The 22,168-nt window shown below is 40.5% G+C and overlaps 1 protein-coding gene across 1 annotated transcript in view; it reads left to right on the forward strand.

Annotated features, from left to right (window-relative positions):
• BORCS5 (BLOC-1 related complex subunit 5) overlaps positions 1-22,168 on the forward strand; it is a 65,092-nt gene that overhangs the window by 40,265 nt on the left and 2,659 nt on the right. The window contains exon 3 of the mRNA XM_088537376.1: positions 8,576-8,733. Coding sequence (XP_088393502.1) covers positions 8,576-8,733 — 158 coding nt within the window. The remainder of the gene's footprint in view (positions 1-8,575; positions 8,734-22,168) is intronic.

The following is a 22,168-nucleotide window of genomic DNA, read 5'->3' on the forward strand; positions in this document are numbered from 1 at the left end:
ATACTCGATTTGTTCTCTCCAGTGCTGGCTTGTGGTGGGGAAAGTGAGGATGGACCTTCCCTGGTGTGGGGCACACATGTCAGGGACAGTGCGAAGAAACTGCTAACTTGGCTTTGGCTGTCTTCCAAAAATGTACCTTTGCTAGATGCCTCTGTGGGAGAGACTCTGTAAAATGCTGTGAGGAGGCTTGTATTGAGGCTTGTCCAGCACTGCTGGAATTTGTTATGTGAGGAGGGCGAGGGATGTTCTTGTGTCAATAGGCTGGGGCACAGACATTTCCTTGTGGTTCAGATAAATCACTTAATCCTTTGGTATCTCAGTTCTTCAACTTACTAAATGATACCTCTCCTTAGATTTGTGTAGTGCCTGTGGTAATGAGGCCAGTTATGGCCTGCTGCTCTCATGTGCTTGCACAACCAAAAGATGGCAGGCCTTAGGTCTGTCTTGATATGTTTTCAAAAACAATGTTGCTGCAGATTAAATACAGCTCGTTCCATGATACACCCCAAAACCACTGTCTCTCACCTTTTCTGTGAATTATGCTTTCTCTTTAATATTGGGTTTAATTTTATACATTTGGATCTGTGGCGGGAAGAGCAGCTACAGAGACAAAAATAGCCCTTTAGGAACTACTGCTTTGCTTCAGAGGTAAGGAATATCTGAGAGGAAGTGAAGTTGGCAGGATCTTGGCTACTTTTAGCTGCCTAAGCACAACTGTATGCTTTTTAGCAGAATACCTTGCATACTTTTCCCCTACCTGGAGGCTCAAAAGAAAGTTATCGGTAGACATGTTTTCTGGCAACCACTCGTGGCTTTTCCAAGGTGTAACATTTAATAGTCCCATAATCACAAAGAGGCATAACTAAATAACTGTGGATTGAAATCTCAGGCTTTTCACTGTTTCTCCCTTTTGGGTGTTCATGGGGGTGTTCAAATGGGGAAGCATCCAGTCATTTTTGTTTTGCTTCTTTGCAGCTGAGAAATTTAATGCTATAAATCCTTTGCATCACTGAAACATTTGTGTTTTGCAGCAGCATTCAAAGTCCCAGTCCAGATCAGGCTCCATTGTGCTAAGACGGCTACTCATACCAGCTGCAAGGCAAAAGCCATCATGTTGGAGAAATAAAGAGCTTCGGTGTTGCACAAAATTGTGGGTGTGCATTACTGATAATGTATAGTCTATATATCTCTCCTGTGAGGTGGAATAAAGTGTTAGGATGAGTGTCTAAATATAAGTAAGGTTCAATAGGAAGTTAGAAATAGCAATAAACAAACATCTTTTTAGTGCAGGAATCACCGTTTCTTCTTATCTAAGTTCTACGGTCCTAACAGGTGGAGGTCTGTGAGCGTGTTTTTCTTTGGTCTTAGTATCATAGCAAACTACATGTTAAAGAAGACAAAATGATGCAGAAGCAAAAGCGGAGTGTTTTTTATATCTTCATGAGGAACATCTTCAGTTTGTAAGCAAGAGTTTACATTCTATTAGGAGGCTGGGGCATAGCAGTGATACTGAGAGGGCATTTGTGCTTTGTGGCTAGAGTGGTTGCCTGTTAAATGATGCACCCAAGAGTCTTTAGCCCATCTGTCACCCATGCAGAAGTAAGAGATGATGTGGTACAGCCTCCAAAGCAGGGGAAAAACTGCCGCTGCAGCCAACATTCCTTGTCACCATAAAAATATGCTCTTTAGTCACATAATAGCCGTTCAGTTTGCCTACAGTCATTGTGTTCCCTCATTAAAGTGCAGAGCAATTGAAAATACACAGTTGGCAAAGCCAAATGTTGTCCTTGACTGAATACATATTTTATTATAAAGTATTTTAAAAGCCCTATTACAGAAAATAAACGGACTTGAAAAAGACAAAGTGACCCACATTTAAGCATAAAGATGCAAGCATAGCAAATACGTATGTATATTTTTAAAGTTGAGTTTCTTTATGGTTGAGTTTTTACTAATGAGGTTTTCAGGTTGAGTAATGTTTAGAAGGGTCACTGTGCTGCCTTTCAAGCTGTAACGTTTGGAGTATGGCACATGGAAGGTCTTACCTTGCTGCATAAACATTTGCCTGCGTCCATGGTGTGTGACCTTTTCTTAAGGACTGCATGGCCTCAAATTTCCAAATACACTTTTTGACATCTCCTAACTGCAGCTCTAAATATATATAATATGTATTTATATATATATATATATATATATACAGATTTTCTCTTTAGGTTTTGCTGAAAGTACACCCTTTTTTCAAGAACAAGAAACATAGTGTACAATTAAAGTTCAAAGATGTAATTAGGAAGAACCCTGTAATTATGATTATCTTATCTATTTAGAGGTATCTTAATGCCTCTTCCTGTCACATGCTGCACAACTTTTCTTTTTTTATGTCATATTAAAGTCCTCCTCCATGGAGAATATATGGAAATGAGTTTCCCTATCTCCACTGCTAGCAAGTAGCTGTCTCCGAATTTGTGCACATTGGAGCTCAGGAGAGAGGACCCAGTCTGTAGGGATGTTATCTCACCTACTTGTTCTGCAAATCGTTATTTACTTGGGATGCCTGGCAAAACACTCTCCCATTGCAATCACAGTAAGAAAAACAAGTGTATGTCATTATAGCACTTAAACTGTGGCCATGGAGAGCCCAGTTTATATAGCTAGCTGGTCTTGCTAATTTCTATCCCAAGAGTTTTAGAAGTGCTCAACAAGGGAAATTGTTGGGTGGTTCATTTTTAAATACTTTTGGAACACAGGAAAAATGCCCGAAAACTTGGGAAACACTAGTAGTGCTTTTTAAACTAAAACTAATGCTGTCTTAAATAAGGGTAAGGGAAATGATTCAAAGGTGTTTTATTAATAGCAACCGTAATCTATGTAAATTCAGTGACAAGTGGAAGAGCTGAAAAAAAGTGTCTTACATTTACTTCACAAAGATGAGTTTTATAAAAATGAAGAGACTAGTAAGAGGAAGAATTAGGAACAGCTGAAACAATGTGAGTGGCAGACAGCACAGGTGGCTTTGAAGGTTGGGAGTGAAAGAAGTATTAAGAAGGCAGTAGGCAAAGAAAAAAAAAACTTTAAAAAAAGAAGGCAATAATATCCTATTAGGATAATAAGAGTCTTTAAACTCCAGCGTGTAAAATATAAATTCACAAGAAGACTGGCATGCAACTTCCTTAAGAACATATTTCTAAAAACCATTTATAAAAGCTTTTTAGATTTGCCATAAGCTTGTTGAAGAGTCTGCAGAGTCATCTTCAGAGAAGAATTATAGGAAAGCAAAATGAATTATTTCCTTAACATTCACTACAAAAGAAGCAGTTCATTCTTTAAAAGGGTAGCTAAGAGAAATGTTCCCAGAAGAGGTTTTAGAAGAAGTGGTAACATACACAGTAATAAAACTCCAGAAATGGGTAACAGAAGCAGAAACTCCCCTATAAAGTTGCTGAGCTACTGCTAATCATGGTTTATAATCTGTTGCTTCATTTTGGCTTGCTCTCAGGAGAAAAGGTGATGACAAATGGAATGCTTTAAAAAGCAAGCCCTTGAAAAGGGGTGTTACCCATTGGTAGGTCCAGCAAATGGATAAGTATTATAGAAACAACTGGATAATTAGCTATGGAAATGTTATACATTGTAGAATTGACTTCCAATAAATGGAAGGTAAAGCCACAAATTAGGGCTCTTTGAAGGTGTTTAGAGATAATCAGAGAAATTAAGTCTTTTGTGAGAGATGAGACTCAATGGTGGGATTCCTGAGCTTGGGAAAGATGTTGAAAGATACACAATAGGAATCTTTAAAATGGTGTTTACTGTAGCACAAGAACTGAAAGTAACAAGTATAAAACCAGTAAAGGAATATTTTTCACGTTATGCAAAATTTTAAGCATTATTGTTCATTGCTACAGTATACTGTCAAGATAAAAGTACACTTTTAAGAAGAGATTACTGAAATTCAAGTATCATACCTCTATTGGTACCTACCGAGCACAGTATTTTGCCTCTGAAATTTTTAATAATTTTTGGAGACAGGAAGAATGCAGGAGGCACTTGAAAAGGCATTCCTCTCTAACTGTCTGCTCTTGTCAAATATTGGAAGCAGTAGCCTGGGCAAGGTAGCTTCTGGTCTGCTTAAATAAAGAGTTACTTTTCAAGTCCTCTCTTGTATTCTACCAAAATGATGGCTTGTTGATGACAGCTTCATTTCTGGTCTTAAAAGAAATAACAAATCCACACCATCATGTGCTTTGCTATCTGCAATATGTGAATTAACAACAGTGGACCTTTTGGTTTTCTTTCTGTAATGTATTGTGTTACTGCTGGAAAGGGGGTTTGAAAAGTGAAAATATGTAAGTCAAAACCAAATGTTAATGTTTTTCAAGTTGGAAGGTGCACCAGTTATTTTCAGGATTATCTATTAAGCACTTGAACGTGACCATGGCTGATGACTGTGTATGTAGCATCAGAAAAGCATGTAAATTAGTATAGCATTTTTTTCTAAAAGCTTTCCTTGTTGTCATAAAAATGCTTTCTAAGCTATCAGCTTTCTTCTGCTTGGTAGGATGTGATTTGTTGGAAGTGTACATTGACCTGGAACCAGCAAGGAGATGACTAAGTAAGAGGAAAATGGTTATAACATGCCTCTGCTCTGCCAAGGAATATGGAAACAATAACAGATTTGTTAAGTCTGTGGGTCAGCTAACCTTGTAGTGATATATGATAGTTCTCTATGCATGACATACTGTTAACCACCCCTTAGGAGATGAAATGTGAATCCTTGTCTGTTTGTCCCAGTTGCTGATTAGCACCTTCAAGAGTATGCAGCTTACTGATGTAGCCAGAGTAAACGTGAGATCCTCATTTCTCTTGCTAATGGAGGCATGTAATGTCATCTGTCTTGTTTGGAAGAAGGTCAACAGCTTGAAAAATGAATATTCCATTTAATAAGAGATTGGAAGCTTTAGTTTCTGCTTTCTTCTTTTATGAGAGTGAAACTGTGCCTTTCAAGCCCTTCAAGAAGAAGCAAATGTAATAACCATATAATTGGAATCACAGGAACACCCTTTCCTTAGTGAAGAGATAGTAGTTCGGTGATTAGTGTACTCTTGAGATGTGCTGGTGGCCAGTGTCAAGTTCTGGCAGATGCAGGAGCAAGCCTGAAACTCTCAGACTCTCTTTCCCCACCCCTCTCTTCCCCCTTTCTGGCACTTGCAACAAAATATTTATGAAGTCAGTCTTTCAACAGATATGATCTCATATCCTCCTGCAAATTGCATGTAGACCCAGGACTCAGGATGGCCCTGTTTACTGAGGAGTTCAAAGGGTGGGACAAGGCTTTAAGAAGCAAGTAGTTATTTTGAAGAGGAAGTATGTTAAATGATAGCCATCACTCTGAATGATTGGGTATCCCCTTTCTCTAAAAATGAAACTTTCTCAATACTGAATTGCTAGAGGCTTTTTGATGATTTCCTCAACTGTCCATTAGTATGAGAACACAGGATGCCAGCAGTACTCATTTTGATCTCTTGTTCTTTTTGTGTGGCTTACTTTTTGGTTTTGGTCTTTTCCTCTGGGCCTGAAGTTTGTCATGGGATGACAAGAAGCACCCTCGTGTCTCTGGAGTGTGAGCACTTGTGGCGTAGGAGTTGTGTTAAACCACCTGGGCTTATTGCCTGCAGCTGCTCAGAGATGGGAGGCAGGAGGGCTGGGGTTCTTGGCATGGTGTGCCCTCAATGTCTGGCATATCTCGTCCCTGACTTACAGTCCTCCCTTGGGAAAATCTCTCTGGAGTCGGTGTGTTCAAAGCCTCTCTACCATAAAGGCTCAAGAGGACATTCTGTAGCCACACACTTTCTTGTACCAAGGCTACTGATTTGCTAAAAAGTAAAATGCATTAATAAAATGTTAATTTGCTATCTGCAATATGTTAAAAAATTAACATATTAATAAAATGTTAATATTTACAATATGTATCCTATAGCAAGATAATCCCTGTATACGAAGAACAGGGGATCAGTTTGTTGATGAAAGGAATTTGTCATGGTCAGGTAAAAGGCTGCATGTGTTTTTTCCTGCTATTGCGTCATTTAATTTTTCCTCCCTTACAGATGGCAATTCTAAGAAAAAATTTCCCCTAACATTGTCACCTTGAGTCTTCTGAGCCTGAGCTAGTTCCTTTGACTTCTTTTTCCTGCATCACCCAAACCACCACATCCTCTGCCTTCCAAGAGCGTCTGCTCTTTGGTCCTACTCTTGCAAACATTCGTACTGGATTGTATTTCATCCCCTAACTTCCTGCAAGGAAATTCCATTTTCTGTCTCCCTTCTTTCACCTGAGCCCATGTTTTTCTGGGTAGTGAATCACACACTCTTTATAGTCTAGCTTTGCATAATATAATTTACGTAATGTAATTCTGAGTGACATACTTATTTATAGCTCTTCTTACAGTTATTGACCTATTTAGTTTCCGAATTCTTATAGGTGGCCTAAATTAGCCTTAATACACCTTGGTCTGAATTAAAAGTCTCCTAAATAGTTTCTGATTTCTTTCTCCTTTTGGAGAAATTTGGTGAGAGATTCGTAATAAAAGAAAATTAGTGGGTTTGTTGTATGATGTGTTTGATCAGGGTGGGAACAGTATGACAGCCTCAGGTGTATGGTGAACTTCTACTGCTTGTGTGAACATCCAGGATATTAAAAGTTGACCATGTTACTTATATTTATTCTGACAAGTAGCAGTAGCAAGTCCATCTGCAAATAGTTCATTTATTAAACTGAGGAAGCCCTGGAACATGTAAGATATATACGTATATATATCTCTTATCTATATATAAAAAAAGAATACATATAATTAAATATTAATTAATTAATGATGACTCCTCCTGTAATGTGAAGATAATTGCACTATTGCCAGCATAGGGTTGGGACACCACCTAGGAAATTGTCTAGTTTCTCCCCTGGCCTCTTGGCTCGGGTGAGGCACCGGGGTGGCAACAAGTCAGCAAAGCAGTCTTTTTTTCTTTCCTTATGAGGAAAGAAAGGTTTTATTTTGCATAAAACCCTGAGAGCAGCTTGAGAGAATAGTGCTGAGCTGATTCAAAGCAACCTCGCTTTGCAGGTAACATTGTCCTAGTTTTGTTGTAATTGCTATTTGTGAATCTTTTTGTAGAGATGTAACCTTCTCGAATTAAGATAATTCTGAATCTAAGTCTTGGTTTCAGTCTTGTTCATGAGTCTCTTGGCAAGCAAGATCCCAGTTTGTTTGCAGCTTCCAATAGGCATGTAGGCCATCCAAAATAGTTTCCATTTCCCAGGGAAGTGCGTTCTTAGAAGTACTTTTCCAATCCAAATGCCTCACATTTATTACTTTTTTTAATTGCTTAGTGCAATGCTGACTTGCTCTTTAATGACTTTTCCTGTCAGTAAACTGAGATCCCCAAAAGGCACATGCATGCAGTAACAATGTTCAGTTTTTAAAGCTGGATGGGTGTTTTGGAAAAAGAAAATTGTATGTATGTGCTGTTTGTCACAGCTGGTATCCCAACAAGAAAAAGGTCTTCTAATGCAGGTCTTCAAGAAAGGGTCTTCTAAGGAAAGCAGAATGAAAATAAATAAATGAAAATAGCATAAAAGGATAGCCTTAGCATTTAGCATCGCTTTTTTCCAGATACTGTAGGGAAAATTGACAGAATGACACACACGCAATTTAGCTCAGTAAAGGCTCTCAAGTTGCACTACGCAAGCGACAGAGAAGGATCAGAAGAAATTTCTCTGGACAATTTTGCCATTTGCTCCTTCAGATGTTGCAGTGTCACAATTTTAAGTCTTAGACCTTTGTGTTTTTGTAAAGCCTGAAGTCATGTGAGTAGGTAAGATTCTTAATTTAAAGAAATGTACATTCTTAGTCTTTGGGATTAAACAGAAAACCTTAAAATATGAAAGTGTTCTGAAGTCTCAAAAAATGCAAGGCCGGCAAAGCATGGACACTTCACCCTAACTTTTTCTTTAGCATATCATTTCTTATTCAACTTTCTTTTAGGGCACCAGTGTGGTTTTAATGGTTTTTTAACTATGGATGCGACCAAGTGAGTCTAGTAAAAATAGTGCAATTTCCATGCCTTTGGGAAATGGAGAACTTGGCACCTTTCTCTTCTGATGAGTATTTAAATGAGGAGGGCGTTAATTTTTAAGAGTTTAAAATAGTTTGTGAAGAGAAGAAACAGAACATGAACAGGAACATGCATTATGCACCATATCACTGAAAACCAGTCTCTTGTACATTATGGCACTGCCTTTAGGGTCTGTGTTTAAGTTCTGTAAAAGAGGGCCAAGCTGTATGGCGAAGTGTTGTTGGCACTGTTTCTGTGAGTCCAAAATATCCGTAAGTCTGCAATACCTGCTCTTCCCTGCGCTCTCCTATTATACCACTTAAGTCCATTCAGTAGTCCTCGATCTTGAATTAATTTTTAGTGACCTCTTTGAAAGCTTTCCTTCTGGATTTGGTCCGCTGCCTCTCAGCTTGCGACTGGGTTGCTTAGCTGTATAAGCAGTCAGGTTTACACCTTTCCTTCTTGTGCCTTACAGGACTCCTCAGCGGGCAGACCTCTCCGACCAACGCCAAGCTGGAGAAGCTGGACCCCCAACAGGTGCTGCAGCTCTGTCTCCGGTACCAAGACCATCTTCACCAGTGTGCGGAAGCAGTCGCCTTTGACCAGAATGCGTTAGTGAAGCGAATCAAGGAGGTACTGCCCATGGAGAGGGTGATTCCTGCTGGGAAAGGGCTCAGGGGCCCCCACGTGTCTGTCTTGGATCTATGAATGCCAGTGCTTGATGTAGGTGGCCTTGGGTCGCCAGTAGCACTCTACTTGAAAATAAACCCCGTAGAGAATCTGTATGTGTGCATTTCAAGCAGAGATACTTCCTGGCTTCAGTGTGGTTGCTCTTGCATGGTATATTTATTGGTTATGATCTCTGGATCCTGACTCTAAACATGGCGTGTTCCTCTAGTACCTCAGTACCTCTTCAGTACCATAAGTAACTGTTAAAGAAGGAAAAGATGTCTTGAGTTTTTTTAATGTTCTTTGTTTACAACTATATGCTTAACATTTCATTCTGCATCATTAGAGCATCAGCTTAATTCAAAGAAAGAAATAGTTTATAGCTAGCAAAAGTAGTGTTTCTTGCTTTAATGTATTTGTGGAGCTTTGACCTTGTTTCTAAGCTCATAGCAAGCTGCTCTTCTCTGACCATGCGACTTTTGCTTTCCATCTCCTCTAGAAGGCCTAAAGGATTCAAATTTAGCCCATATCAGGACACAGCGTATCACATTATAGACCTGAATGTCTGTAGTAACAATTGGAAGCAAACAACAAGCAAATCCTTATTCCATATGCCTTATGGGAGAAGCGGAGAAGAGAAGGTGTCGTCATCAGAAACAAGAACCACAAGTAGGGTTGAAAATGCCAGCTGGGAAAAAGGATCTGGGACTGACTGTAGTTGAAGAGATGGTTGGATGGTTCCCCACAAAGTGAGGAAGATAGCAACTGAGGAGGAGGAGGAATTGAATTTGTCTCCTCTTATAATCAAATATAAAGTTATAATCAAATACAAAGATCTGTTGTTTAGTAGTCATTCCAACTACACAGTTGGATATTCAAGCTCTTTGTTGAATATATATACAATTAGGGTGTGAATTTGGGTTATTTGAGTTGTGCCCTTCTGAACACTTTAGACAAGAGTTGTGGTTTATCACTCTGAAAGACAGGCTTATTCTGCCAGAGGCATATTACAGGGTTGTTTCTTCCCATTCTGTGGCTATATTGTAGTCCTGATTTATTTTTAGAGATCTGCCTGTGCTACTATGGAGTACATTGACTTTACTGATCAGACACAGAGAACTTAAGACAAATCCTATGAGAGAAAGATTTCCATAATTTCTTCACTGTTTTTTTTTTTTTTTTGCCTTGTGCTGCTGCCTAGCTAGTAGATTTTCAGTGAGAGAATACCTTTGTCTACTGGACACGTTTTTATGTGGACTGGAGGGACTATGTTTTTACCACAACGCCATCATTTGAAAATCACTGGTCTGCATAAATAGTCAGTCATGCTCATGGGGAGGAAGTAAATTCCTTGGATGGTCAGCCTGCTACTTTCTTGTGTGCATAACTAGTGATCTTGTAAGCAACAGAATGGCTAACAGTTTGTTAAAGTCAGGATAGACTGGTGCCAGTGGAGATGATATTTCAGAGTGGCTTCTTAGGTGTTCACAGGTGCCTTGAAGAACCAGTGAATGCTGCATTTGGCAATAGTCTAAGAGTAAATACCTTTAAAAGTCAAAAGAAAAAAATTTGAACAGGTGGTTAATTTTTACTCACGCTCTATAAAGAGCGACCTTGATTTGTTGTTGTTTTATTGGCTTAGAGTTAAGAAATCCCACCTGACAAACTGGACAATAAATTTGATTCATGGGCTGTTTTGCGAAACTGCTGTCACCATAAAGTGGTAACTCCAAAGTAACATGGGAGCCATTAAAAGACCCCTTTTTCCTTTGGTGTATGAAGCTCCGAGGCCAGCTATTGCACAAGATGTAAAGATGTTTGCAGATGTTGGTGACTCAGATCACACAATCTCAGAAATGGGATTTAATTGCCAACCTAATGACAGTGTACGGCATTAATCCAAGCAGATTGTAATTCTTTTGGCTCGTAAAGTGTGAGAGTGAATATCAGCATGATTTAAAGTCATGGTGGAGTCTACCATTGGTTTTCTATAAAAGTGCAGCCCTAATTAGTTGGATTTGCTTCCTATTGGACTCGTGGCAGATTGCCATTCCAATCAGTGATGGTCTTTCCAAACAGTTCATAAAGTTAACATTTTTTCATGAAAAGAAAATACATAGTAGTATCGCGTTGATGTTGTCACTGACATCTTGATCACTGTCTCTTCCATAACAAAGTGAAGGAAAAATGGTCTGTAACTTGGGCAACTGGTCAAGTACACCCCTATTTTTTTGTCACAGCACTTAAGTAACTTCAGATGCTTTGAATCCTGCTGCCAGATCTAGTGGTTTTTTACTATTCATTTTCATAATAATTTTTAAATGTTTTTCTTGCAGTGGTTGTTCTGCGTGTGTGTTCTGGAGTAGCTGGGTGGGACCCGCTCGGCTCAAATCATTCTTTCCGAATTGTTTGGGCTCTCTTTAGTGCATTAAATTGAAACGCTGTTGACAGTTGTTGACAACAAAGGGTGTAGCTGAACTGGAGCAAAGTAGGTCTCTAGCTGCAAGCGTGGACAAAGAAAATCGTATTTGACTGCGCCCATTTGTCAGCAATGATTTAGTTTTGCAGGGTAGACAAAACTTTGACTGTTGGTGAGGAGTAAAGGATGAAAAGAATATGAAAAAGAATGTGAGAGTATTACAAAAAGCATACTGTGTGCATGAACTAGAATGAGTAAATTACTGTGTTTTCATCCTCACTTTAATTACTAGTGTTTCTTTTCTCTTTTTTTTTTTTTTAACCTTGGATATACTGGAGTATTTTTTTTTCTTCTTCTAAAAACTGTTAACAAGGGAATAGTGCTTTTAACTTTCCTACCAAACGTTGGTCCTTCATTTCTGCTATTTATTTAAGGGCTGTTCACTATCACAGAATTTCACTATCTTCACTCCTATTGTATGGTATGCTGTAGTGCCATTGACTGCAGCTAGGTTTTTTTTTTTTTTTCCATGACCTAATGATCCAGGGCAAGTATCTTGTGCTTGTTGTACATGAATCCAGGAAAAAAAATTCTCATTTTTGGCAAAATTCACAGTCCTGCTGCAAATTTATTGGTTCTTGGTAACTAATTACTGATTGGAGTAGTTTGTAAATCAGTTCACAACCTAAATTTAACACGGTTCTAAACTAAAAAGAGAATAATCTAAGGAGAGCAAGACCTTGCATGTCAGCGGTTGCTAGAGCTGCGCTAAGTAGTCCCATCTGTGCATTTCCATACTTTGGGGACGACAGCAGTCTGGCTTGGCTCTCTATCCTGTTTCCAAGGGTAGCCAGAAGTGCCTTGCAGTGGCCAGAGCCACAGAGTATGCTAAACCAAGCGCCTTGGTGCTTTCCAGCTTCCTTAGGCTGTTCTCTGTCTCCAAGAACTGTCTTTCACCAAGCGTTTCCTTGGAGGGGAAAGCATTGAAGGTGTGATGGAAGGTTGTTGGCCCAGCTGTTTATCTTCGGCAGCTACACTTACTTGTACCTGAACTGTCCAGTTTTGGAAGAGATTGATTTTACCATGATAGTCTTTGCTTTAACTGCCATAAAAAGGGAAGTGCTTGAATCTTTTCAGGGAAACATAACTAATATGCATTAAATATTATGTTTTGTATTATTTTTTGGCAGCTGACTCCCCATATTTTGCAATACAGCATTAATTCCAGCACCAATTAAATATTTTTTTTCCTTTCCTTATCTGTTTGAAAAACAACCAAACAGCAATTTGAGATATCTGTGTGTGCTAATTCATGCTTATGGCATCTGACTACATTTGACAATTTACAAGGAAAAAGATTATGTCTTGCCTTTTCTGGGTATGTCCGCCCTTTGATATTTTGTAGGGTAAAAAATTCTTAGTTTGGATTAATCATCCTACTGTTGATATATGTGAACACGCTGTTCAGATGGATCTGGAATCAGTACCTGGTTTATCTAGGGGTGAGATTGTTAATATGTGTACACTAAGAAAAATGTCTATTAAGAAAATAGCTAATGCATTACACAATGCTAAGATTAAAAAAAAAAGCAGTAATAGCTAGTTAACAGGTTAAACTTACCTACGTTTTGGGGCTTCTATTGCACAGTGTTTAATGATGGTGGCAGAGTTGCCGCACGCTATAGAGGATGTGATAACTTAAGGCTAAAAATCACTGCTGAACCTTGGCACACTAAACAGAGGTCAAACAAGCCTTGGTCGGCTTATTCGAGTGTTGCACTGGATCCCAAATCACAAAATCTCCTCAGTATATCTCTTCAGTATAAGTCTGCAAGAGAAGAAAAGGGCTGAATTGCAGTATTTTTTGTTGTTTTGTTTTCTTTTGTGGTGGATTTAGGATCCTGGCTGCAGACAGAAGGTCTTAAATCTCTGCATCCCATTTCTGTCTCTGCTGTGGCAGTGTTGTAGGTCTGTGTAATAACCAGCTTAAAATGTTGGGCAAGTCCTGCTGTGACGGGGTTTATGGGGGTTGTGGGCCCTCTTGACCAGGAGTCTCTGCCTCAGTTGTGATCTGTAAAATGGGTTTCTGTGAAGATGCGTTTGAAGATAAACATTGACCAGCACTAAATATTAGGTATGATGTAAGAGGGAAGAAATAAATGAAGCTTGGAGAATACTGTTAGACTCTATATATTCATGTCAGTTTCTGGCATGCCACATAGCAAATTGCAGTGTATGGATTTTTTCATACTTACAGTTTTTCAGTGTAATGGCTGATTTTATTGAACAAATATTCTCGAATAGTATGTGCATGGATTTCTTTTAACAGCTTGCTGCAAAAAGTAATTGTAATTACTTTTTACTGTGATTTCTCTCATATGTAGTTAAGATTTAAAATTTGTAGCTAAGTTTAAAATTTGGCAAGTAAATACCTTTTGCAGCTCTGGATACACCAGTGTCTCCCAATAGTTTTGAGAAGTGTTTACATACAAGCACATTTCAACTTGTCCCATATATTTAAGGCTCATAAACTTCTGTTTGGCCATCCATGTCACCACACATTCCAAGTAAAATATGCTCAGCAATTTGTGGACTTAGGAATTTTAATTTAATTTTTGTGAATGCCTTGTGGCTTTTTGACTTTTACTGCAAACACGTTGTTTCTGTGGCCTCTTCTTTTTAGAATAGACCTCTTACCTAGTGAAAGATGTGCTGGAAAATGTGGCCTATAAAGGTCATGAACTGCTCTATCCTGAGGATGGATTTGCAATGGGTAGGCCATTTGGCTTTGGAACCCTGTTTTTCCAGAGGCTGGAGGAGTAGGAAGTGGTAGGGAGAGCCTGTCAAGGTTAGAAATTCCACAGTGGGGATTTAAGGACAAAGTATGTAGAAGGTAAAGGAAAAAGCTCTCTAAGCGTGAGAAGCAAGTGGATCAACAAGAATAAATGTTGGGCCAGAAACCTTGGAAAGACATGGCCTGTCTTACAAGGCTGCTTTGACTAAGATTTTTGGATGGATTGTATTTGAGCATATTTGTTTTCGTGGGACTGGAGTTCTGTGCAGCAGCTAGACTCAGGATGTGCAAGTGCTGCAAGCACAGAGGATTTGCATGGAATAATGTACGATGTTAGTTGTTTTTCTTAGCTCCGAATCTCCTGAGAAGAGAGCTGCAGACCCTATAGGATTTGTGCAGTGCTGTGGTCACAGTTGACCAGCTTCCCTTCTGAGACTGGACTAAAGATATGGTAAGTAGTGTGGAGGTGTGTTTCTGTTCTTCTTTCAGGTCAGCTTGCTTTTTAGTACTCTGAATGTTGGACTTTTGATGCCCTTATTTAGTTAGTTTCCCCGCAGGTGATTGTATTTCAGGGTATCAGAGCTGTTGTCTCCAGAACTAGTTATGAAACGTGTTTTCAGCAGACCTGTCCTGAGAATGGAGCAATTAGGTGCATTAAATATATTCTTCAGACGCTTGGAATTATGAGATTGACGACAGCCATGGCAATCAGGCTCTTTATTTCTCTTTTCTTCTCTGATGAAGTGTTATTTATAAAGAAAGGAATTTTAGCTGAGCAGGCACGGTCATGCAGAAATAAATGTGCAGCGTTGTTGAGCTGGGAGCTGCAATCATGTCCTTTAGTTGATATTGTTTTTCTTCCTCTAGCCCAGTGTACTAGTAGCTGGAGCCAGGGAGTAGTGGAGAGATGTTTCAATCAGCCAAAATGAAAATGAAAATCTGCTTTTGAAGTGGGTTTGCAATCACCATTTTAATGCACAGAATAGATGTCTTGCTGTGTATGCCCTAGGCAGATGGCCAGTGCTCTTCTGTACATGAACTTTATGAAGGGATCTTGCAGTTATTAAGGAAGAAGAGAGATTGTTTAGACTGAAATCCGTTTTATGAACATACACCGTTTCATCAGGCATCGTTAAAAAGCAGTTCCTCATTCCTACAGTATGTGTGCAAAACCAGTTTAACCATTCTCCTGTCTCTTGCTTTCTGTGCTTTGGTTCCTTATGGTCTTTTGGGAAAAGATGAGGTCTGAAACGGAATCCTTTCCACCATCAGATTTCCAAGAAAGGATAGAAAATAAATCTTAAGCAAATATCATACAGCCAGAAAGATTTGCATTATTATAACACATAGGCACTCGAAAGTCTAGCACACTAAGCCTTATGTTAACTCTTTTAGCTATATTAGTTAATGGAGCTTATAGTTATGACGTGAAAGAAGAAACAGTGTCCAGTTTCCTTTCGGGGCCTGTTTAAGTTGTGGGAGATTGCCTGAATATCTTATTTTAGCTCTGTTACCCCAGGTCAAAACAAAACAAAAAAGGCCCTGGGCCCCAAAATGCTGTGGAGAGCTCCCATGCAGTAGTGCTGTGCACAGTGCTCATGGGCATGTAGGAGGAAGGAGAGCTCACAGCACAGAAGGGTGCCTGGCGAGTGGAAACCCTCTGGGAGCAAACAGGGGCTGCTTTGCTTGTTTGGCTATGCATGAAGAAGACCAAAAATGGAATCACCTGTCTCTCTAAATTAGTCTGGGGTTCACACAGGTTAAAAATGCCAGGAAGGGTCATCTACAGACTTTCATCCTTAATGATAACATGATGATTCACTGTTCAATTGAAATTTTCAAGGTCTCGTCTTTATCGCTTTTGTTTAGGCTTTTGTTTAGTTTTGTTTTTCTGGAATGTTAACTAAAAGCTGCTCAGCAGTTTGACACTTATTTTAGATATCTCGGCTGATACTATCTGCAAATAGTTGGAGTTGTAGTTTGGGGGCAGGGATTGACCCTGTGTTAGCAACCCTGAAATTAGCATTTGGATGTAAATCACATGTGATCTGCAAAGATGATTTCATGTTAAAAGAATTGCTAAGCCTCGATGCAAGTAATCTGTCCATCTTGCTGTTTATGATGAATAGAATTTGTTTTTTAATGTTTGCATGACACTGGGCCACGAGTGTTTCTATATGAGAATACCATTAGCAGTTATTTCAGCACTAATCTGGATATATGAAAATTATAATTTGTTGGTAATTAGTTGCTGTGGACCTTGTTCCTAACTGATGTGATCTCTGCCTGTGGGACCTAGTATTAGACACTGAATACAGTATAGTAGGATACCTTATAGTCAAGAATATTAGCTATGCTGGACTGTGGTGTAGTGGGCAAGAAATGCCTTTTACCTGAAGAGGAAGTGATCCATTTGAGGAACAATTATTGAGACTGGCAAGTTATTCAAAAAATAAAATCTCAAATCAGACCAATTTTAGCTGAGGAAGATGCGCATGTACTTGTATAACAGCAGTATACAATAAAAGAATTTATAAATTTTTTAAGGTCTTAAATGATTCTTGGATTGTATCCTTCCCTTTTGTTTAACCCAGTCCATACTATTTAATTATTGATGATGCCTTCTGCTAAACTTCAATTGAACTGAAGATGGACTACTTATTTTTTCAGTTAAAAGCTGTCCTGCTGTGTCACGGTGTAAATTTTCAAATGCCTTTTGACATTTATTTTCTTCTAGAGAGCTATTTGTAGACATGAACAAGGAGAGAGGGGAATTCAGCCTTTCCTGAAGGCTCAATACAATAAAGGTGGAGACTCGGAGTGGCTTAGAGTTGCAGCTGATTGCCTGTCCACCTCCTGTCCGCGTCGTTGGCCTTGGTGATGGTGCATACTTCTGATATCGTACTAGGAATCATAGTGTAATCTACAGCCAGTGGCTTCAGAAGATCTTGCTGTCATTTAGATTTCCTTGGGGCCTTCCTGAAGCAAAAGGCACTCTGGGAGTTGTGTTGACCTCCAGAGGAGCTCTGGGACATTTGAGCTTCAGTTGCATGGAAGTACAATGGAGGAGTCGGTTTTAAAGGTGACACTTCTGGAAATTAAGGTGTTTCTCCACTTCTTGTCATCTTCAGGATGTGGGTTGCTTATCCTTCATGTTCTGTTTGGACACAAGACAGCCAGTATAGAGCTTCAAAAAAAATTTTTGAAAATCTTCTATATTATCAGTTTGTATTACAGTTACAGCTGTCATATATTTGAGATTCCTGAGGGGGAGAAGAAATTGGATTTGGACGTTTTGTATAAGAAGTGAGGGCGTTAGGGAAATAGCACAAGCTTCATGTGGGCTGCCAGACATCAAGAAATCCCCACATTGTGACTGCTGAGCAGCGCTTGTGCCTCAGTGTCTCTCACAGAATTCCAGAATGGTTGAGGTCAGAAGGAACCTCTAGAGATCATCTAGTCCAACCCCCCTGCTCCAGCAGGGACAGTTCAGACTTGCGTGTGCACAGCCCATCTGTCCAGCACGTGGCAGGAGGTCTGATGAGGGTTTAACTTGCTGAGTGCAGCACCATGCTTGAGCCCGTCTTTATGCCTGCAGTACTCCAGACAAAAAGAAGAGGGAGTCCTAGATGGTTGTAACTTTTTGCCGCTTCCTTCTTGAGCTGTAGGAACTAGTTAAAACTCAGCTCTGGCATTTCAGAGTACAGTGGGTTGAGAGGCCTTTCTCCTAAGGCAATATTTTTCTGTACTCCATTCGTGGCTTGCAGAATGTCTAACCCTGAGTAAATATGGCAAAACATTCAGATTTTTGAAGGACCTTTTGTAGAACATAGGAAAAGAAGGGATACAAATATCAGGTCTCAAGTGTGAAGCTGTGAAAAATACCACCAATACCACTTTGTCATTTTCTTTTTTCTTTTTCCTTTTCTTTTTCTTTCCTTTTCTTTTTCTTTTTCCTTTTTTTTTTTCTTAACTTTGAGATCAAAACCAGACTCTTAATTTCCACACAGAAAGAAATAAATGAGCACCAGTGCAGTTCCTGAGTGTATCATAACTGAGTATGTGAGATCCTTTTTATGGACAACCTGTTATTTCTAAGTAGATTTAAGGCAGCGCTGTTAGGTGGAATGTGCTGGTGCATCTTTGTACATTACTTTTACTTCTCAGAAATTAGTTTTTAGATGCAAGTATTTATTCTGTGAAAGCAGTGAGTGATTGACATAGGAGGCTATGAGCGAGGAACTGGCAGCGCTTGATGGCACTTTGGTGACTGTGCTGCTGCTGATTGATTCAGCAAGCTGATCTGACAGAGACCTCAACACCTGAAGAAAAGAGAGCCTCAGGAGGGAAGGCTGGTTGTTACCGTGCTGTTAAGGGAAAGGTTCGTAAGAAAAGTCCAGTAGAACAGAACTGTGATGTATCCCCAGGATGTACTCAAGCTAGAGAGCTGGTTGTAGTATCTGCAGCACCAGGTGATCAGGCTTTGCTGGCCCTCTTTTCTACATCTGTGACGTGGGGTGCTGCTTTTTCAAGTGCGTGGAAGTCTACTTGTTCAGCAGTGTTGGGTGAGAGGTAGGTACAGTTTTGATCGTAGATTTAGGATCCTTTTATTAGTAACAGTGATAGTCTTAACTCAGGTTTGGAGGGCTGCCAGTTGGCAGAGGGATGCTGGTAGCTCTCAAGCAGAGCAGCCTTGAAACAGCCATGATGGAGAGAGGGCTGCAGAGTTGGGATTCAGGGTAGCTACAAAAACAGCCTGGATGACAATGCAATATAGAGGAAAAGATTACATAAAAGTAGAATAGCTAATTTCAAGAATGACCCTACTTATTCTTTTAAATTCTGAATTAATTTGTGCGACTCAAAGCCCAAAACAGATTAAATTTGGGGCTGCAGGCTCAGCAGCCCATCTTACGCTATAGAATATCTGCTGTAGCTCTAGGAGACCAGGCATGGATTTGGATTTACTGTACATCTTTTGAAACGAGGTTGTGTGGCTGTACTGGCTGGACCCTGCCATAGCTGTCGATGTTACTGAAATTCATTAAAATGACTAGTGCATGTTCTGTACTGTGGCCACGACCTGTGCAGTGCTCAGACTAGGTAATGCCTTGGCCGTTGATCAGAGCAATGACAAAGGAGAAAAGGGAGTGTTTTAGTACAGGGCTGAGTCTTAGATGTGATCAGCAAAACTTAGAAACAAAGGGAATTTTTTACTTGGCAGAGGAGCTGTACTTGTGGCTGATACTGAGGAGTTGGATGCGGGATCCTGGCCCTCTCTGCTGTTTTCTGTCCCAGCTAAGATGCTCATCCAGTAAATTTGTCACTTCTCATGGGAGAAGTAGGAAACGGAGGATATTTCCATCATCAGGAAGTCATCACGATCTAGTGTGCTAGGTTTGCGTGACATTATCAAAGCAAGAGAGGAGAGGGAATAAAAAGCAAAAAAAAAAAAAAAAAAAACCATTCATTGAGCACATTTGTACATTTGTTTCCAGCCAGCACAGAAAGAGGAGCTGTCTTCATTTCTGAGTGCTTTGATTGAGAAGTATTTTCACACTAACACATGATGACTAATGTTCCTTGCAATCATGTTCCTGCCTGGCACTTTCAGATGTGACTTTTGTACAGCTGCTGGAAGGAGCTCATCGAAACCCCACTGGGCACCTGACATAGCGGAGGGAAAGGTCACTTGTGCCAGGAGTGCTGCTGTAGCTTTCTGCAATGCGGATTATGTCCTAATTGTGGTGGGTTTTGAGCAACAGCCATAGAGGATGGGAGGAAATGATTAGAACAGAGCCACAGTAAAAGAGTGGACATCCAGCTGAGCTCTGGAAGGCTGAATTACTGAATGGGGGGGAAAAAAAAGCAAAGCATCTTTTTGCCTCAGTGCCATTTTTTAAGGAGGGAATGGAGAAGGTGGGTGGGCAGAGGATCTTCTTATGATTATGTATCAGTTTGTTACCGATGTCAGTAATGCCAATGCGTCTGGTTCCAAGTTTGATGAATTTATGATGATGTTTGCATGCACCTCTTTTAATTCTGAAATTACCGAAAATGTGTCTGGCTGCAGTTTTCAGTTCCAGTCATTGAACTGAAAAGATGTGGCCTCTATTTCTCAGAGCTCAGGACACTAACATGTCCATGCCAGATGTCCTGCAATATTGCAGTATTGCACTAGGTAAGAGGTCTGTGTGTGTGTGTGTGTGTGTGTGTGTGTGTATAGAGATTGGGTTTGTTTTGAACATGGCCTCAAGAAGAGCTGGGCAGTGTCCAGTGCTGACCTCAGTCTTGGGTGGGCTAAATTAATGTCTTTATTCTGCTTGGCAGTGTGGGAAAAAGAATTCTAAAATAAATGCAAGAATGCATGGTGTGCAGTTGTCTGAAAGTGCCCTCAGTTGCTTTTGTGCTTTGTCAGCGGGTTACAAGTGGGCCTGTGTAAGGCAGAGAGCTTCCAAGGCCTTGCTGGTTCGGCCTGTGCCTGGTGTAGCGCGGACAGGCCCTGCGGAGCCGTTTGGGTGGGGAAGCATCTACTGAAGTTGCACTGTGGTTGGAAGTAATTATGAATCTGTTTTCGTGGGAAGAAAGGAAGGCCTGCTAGATGTCATTTCATGCTCAAAATAAGGAGGATAAGTCGTGAATTCTTATCTCACTTATGTCGATCTATAGGGGAGTCCTGGTTTTAGAATTTGGATCCTTTTTCAGAATATCACTGACCGGGGGAAAAAAAAAACGTATTATGGTGGAAGGTGAGTTTCAGGTTTGTCCTTTTTCTCAATACATTTTATTCATGAAATGAAAGTTGAAAAAATGTTTCATAGATTGCAAGAGGGAAAAAAAGTGTTGTCTTCTAATCTCAGGATGCCCAGTCTCATGTTTTGTGCTTTGATAGGACAAATTGCTTTGGAAAAAATATAGGAAGTGTAATAAGTGCTCTCACCCCTTCTCTAAGAACAGATTTCCCTTTTTCCAAGACCTATTCAAGAGTTCTCATCTTGTCTGTTAAGCAGGTTGGATAGCTCCATGCTTGACTCTACTGGTTCGGTCTTGTCCCTTCAGTTTTAACAGGCTTCAGCTCCAGCCTTTGAGTCTCTCAATTTGTCTTCCCTACCCGTGAACTGGTTACTTGCCACCAATTTTGAAAGAGGAATTCTTGAACTCCAAGGCAAGCTGGCTGCTGCGGGGGTGGCACCCTGGAGGGGCTGGTGGCAGGGCAGCACCACGTCCATCACAGCTTGCGAGGACACAATGGTGGCCTGCCCGCTGGGGAGCTGCTAGTGACTGTGCTGGCCTAGCTTGGTAGGAAGCCGCAGGCGAGCAGAGCAGAAACAGTGGCTTGAACAAACATTTGCATCTGCAAGTTGAAGTTAGGGTGGTAAAGGAGCTGCCATATCTGTGAATCCACCCAGGCTGCCCAGAGAGCTTTCCAGCCAGGGACAGGCAGCAAGGCTGAGGCCTCAGCCTTGGCCTAGCGCAGGCGCTCTGGTAGACTTGGTCCCTAGAGGTGGGAAATGGTGGGGGCTGATCTGGGAGGGCAGACTCGTCTGTCTTGTCCTTTTGAGATGTCTTGAAAAATCGTGGGCTGCATGCAAACAAATCGGCTCTTGCGTAAGCTCCATTCCTCCAGATGTTTTTTATTGCCACTGCAGGGAGTTAAACAGTACTGGGATTAAGCAGATTCCTATGTGCATTCCCTGTCCATCACAGATTCCAGCAAGACAGGTTTTAGACTCTGTGTGGGTCTATGGTTGACCCCCCTGAGTCCTGCAAACTCAAGGTCCGTTCTGGGTGTTGGAGAAATTGGAGAGGCAAAAGCACAAGGTTTGGCACTGGAGGGAGCTCACTTGGATGGGGGGGAGGCAGGAAGGAGCTAAGTGCATATTTAGACCTGTTTCAAGGAAAGCTGCAAAGGGATTGGCACTGCAAAGGGAAGCCATGGCCGTCTTAACACATGGTTTTCTTTCTTTTTTTCCTCCTTTTAAAATGAGCAAATTCAGTTTGAGTAAAAATTGGCCTTTCCTCCCAGATACTCAACTGTGTTTCTCGCAGCTTCCAGGGTTGCTAGCTGTGCAGTTGCCATGGCCTCCATGGCAGACAAACTTCAATACTCGATATAGGGAAACCCTTGCAAGAACGCATTTCTCCGCTTTCTCTTTTTTCCTTTTTTTGTGGGACAGCTTTTTTTA

This window comes from Tinamus guttatus, unplaced genomic scaffold, assembly GCF_059628265.1.
Source record: "Tinamus guttatus ecotype Peru unplaced genomic scaffold, ASM5962826v1 Tinamus_guttatus_pri_ptg000749l, whole genome shotgun sequence".
Classification (NCBI taxonomy): Eukaryota; Metazoa; Chordata; class Aves; order Tinamiformes; family Tinamidae; genus Tinamus; species Tinamus guttatus.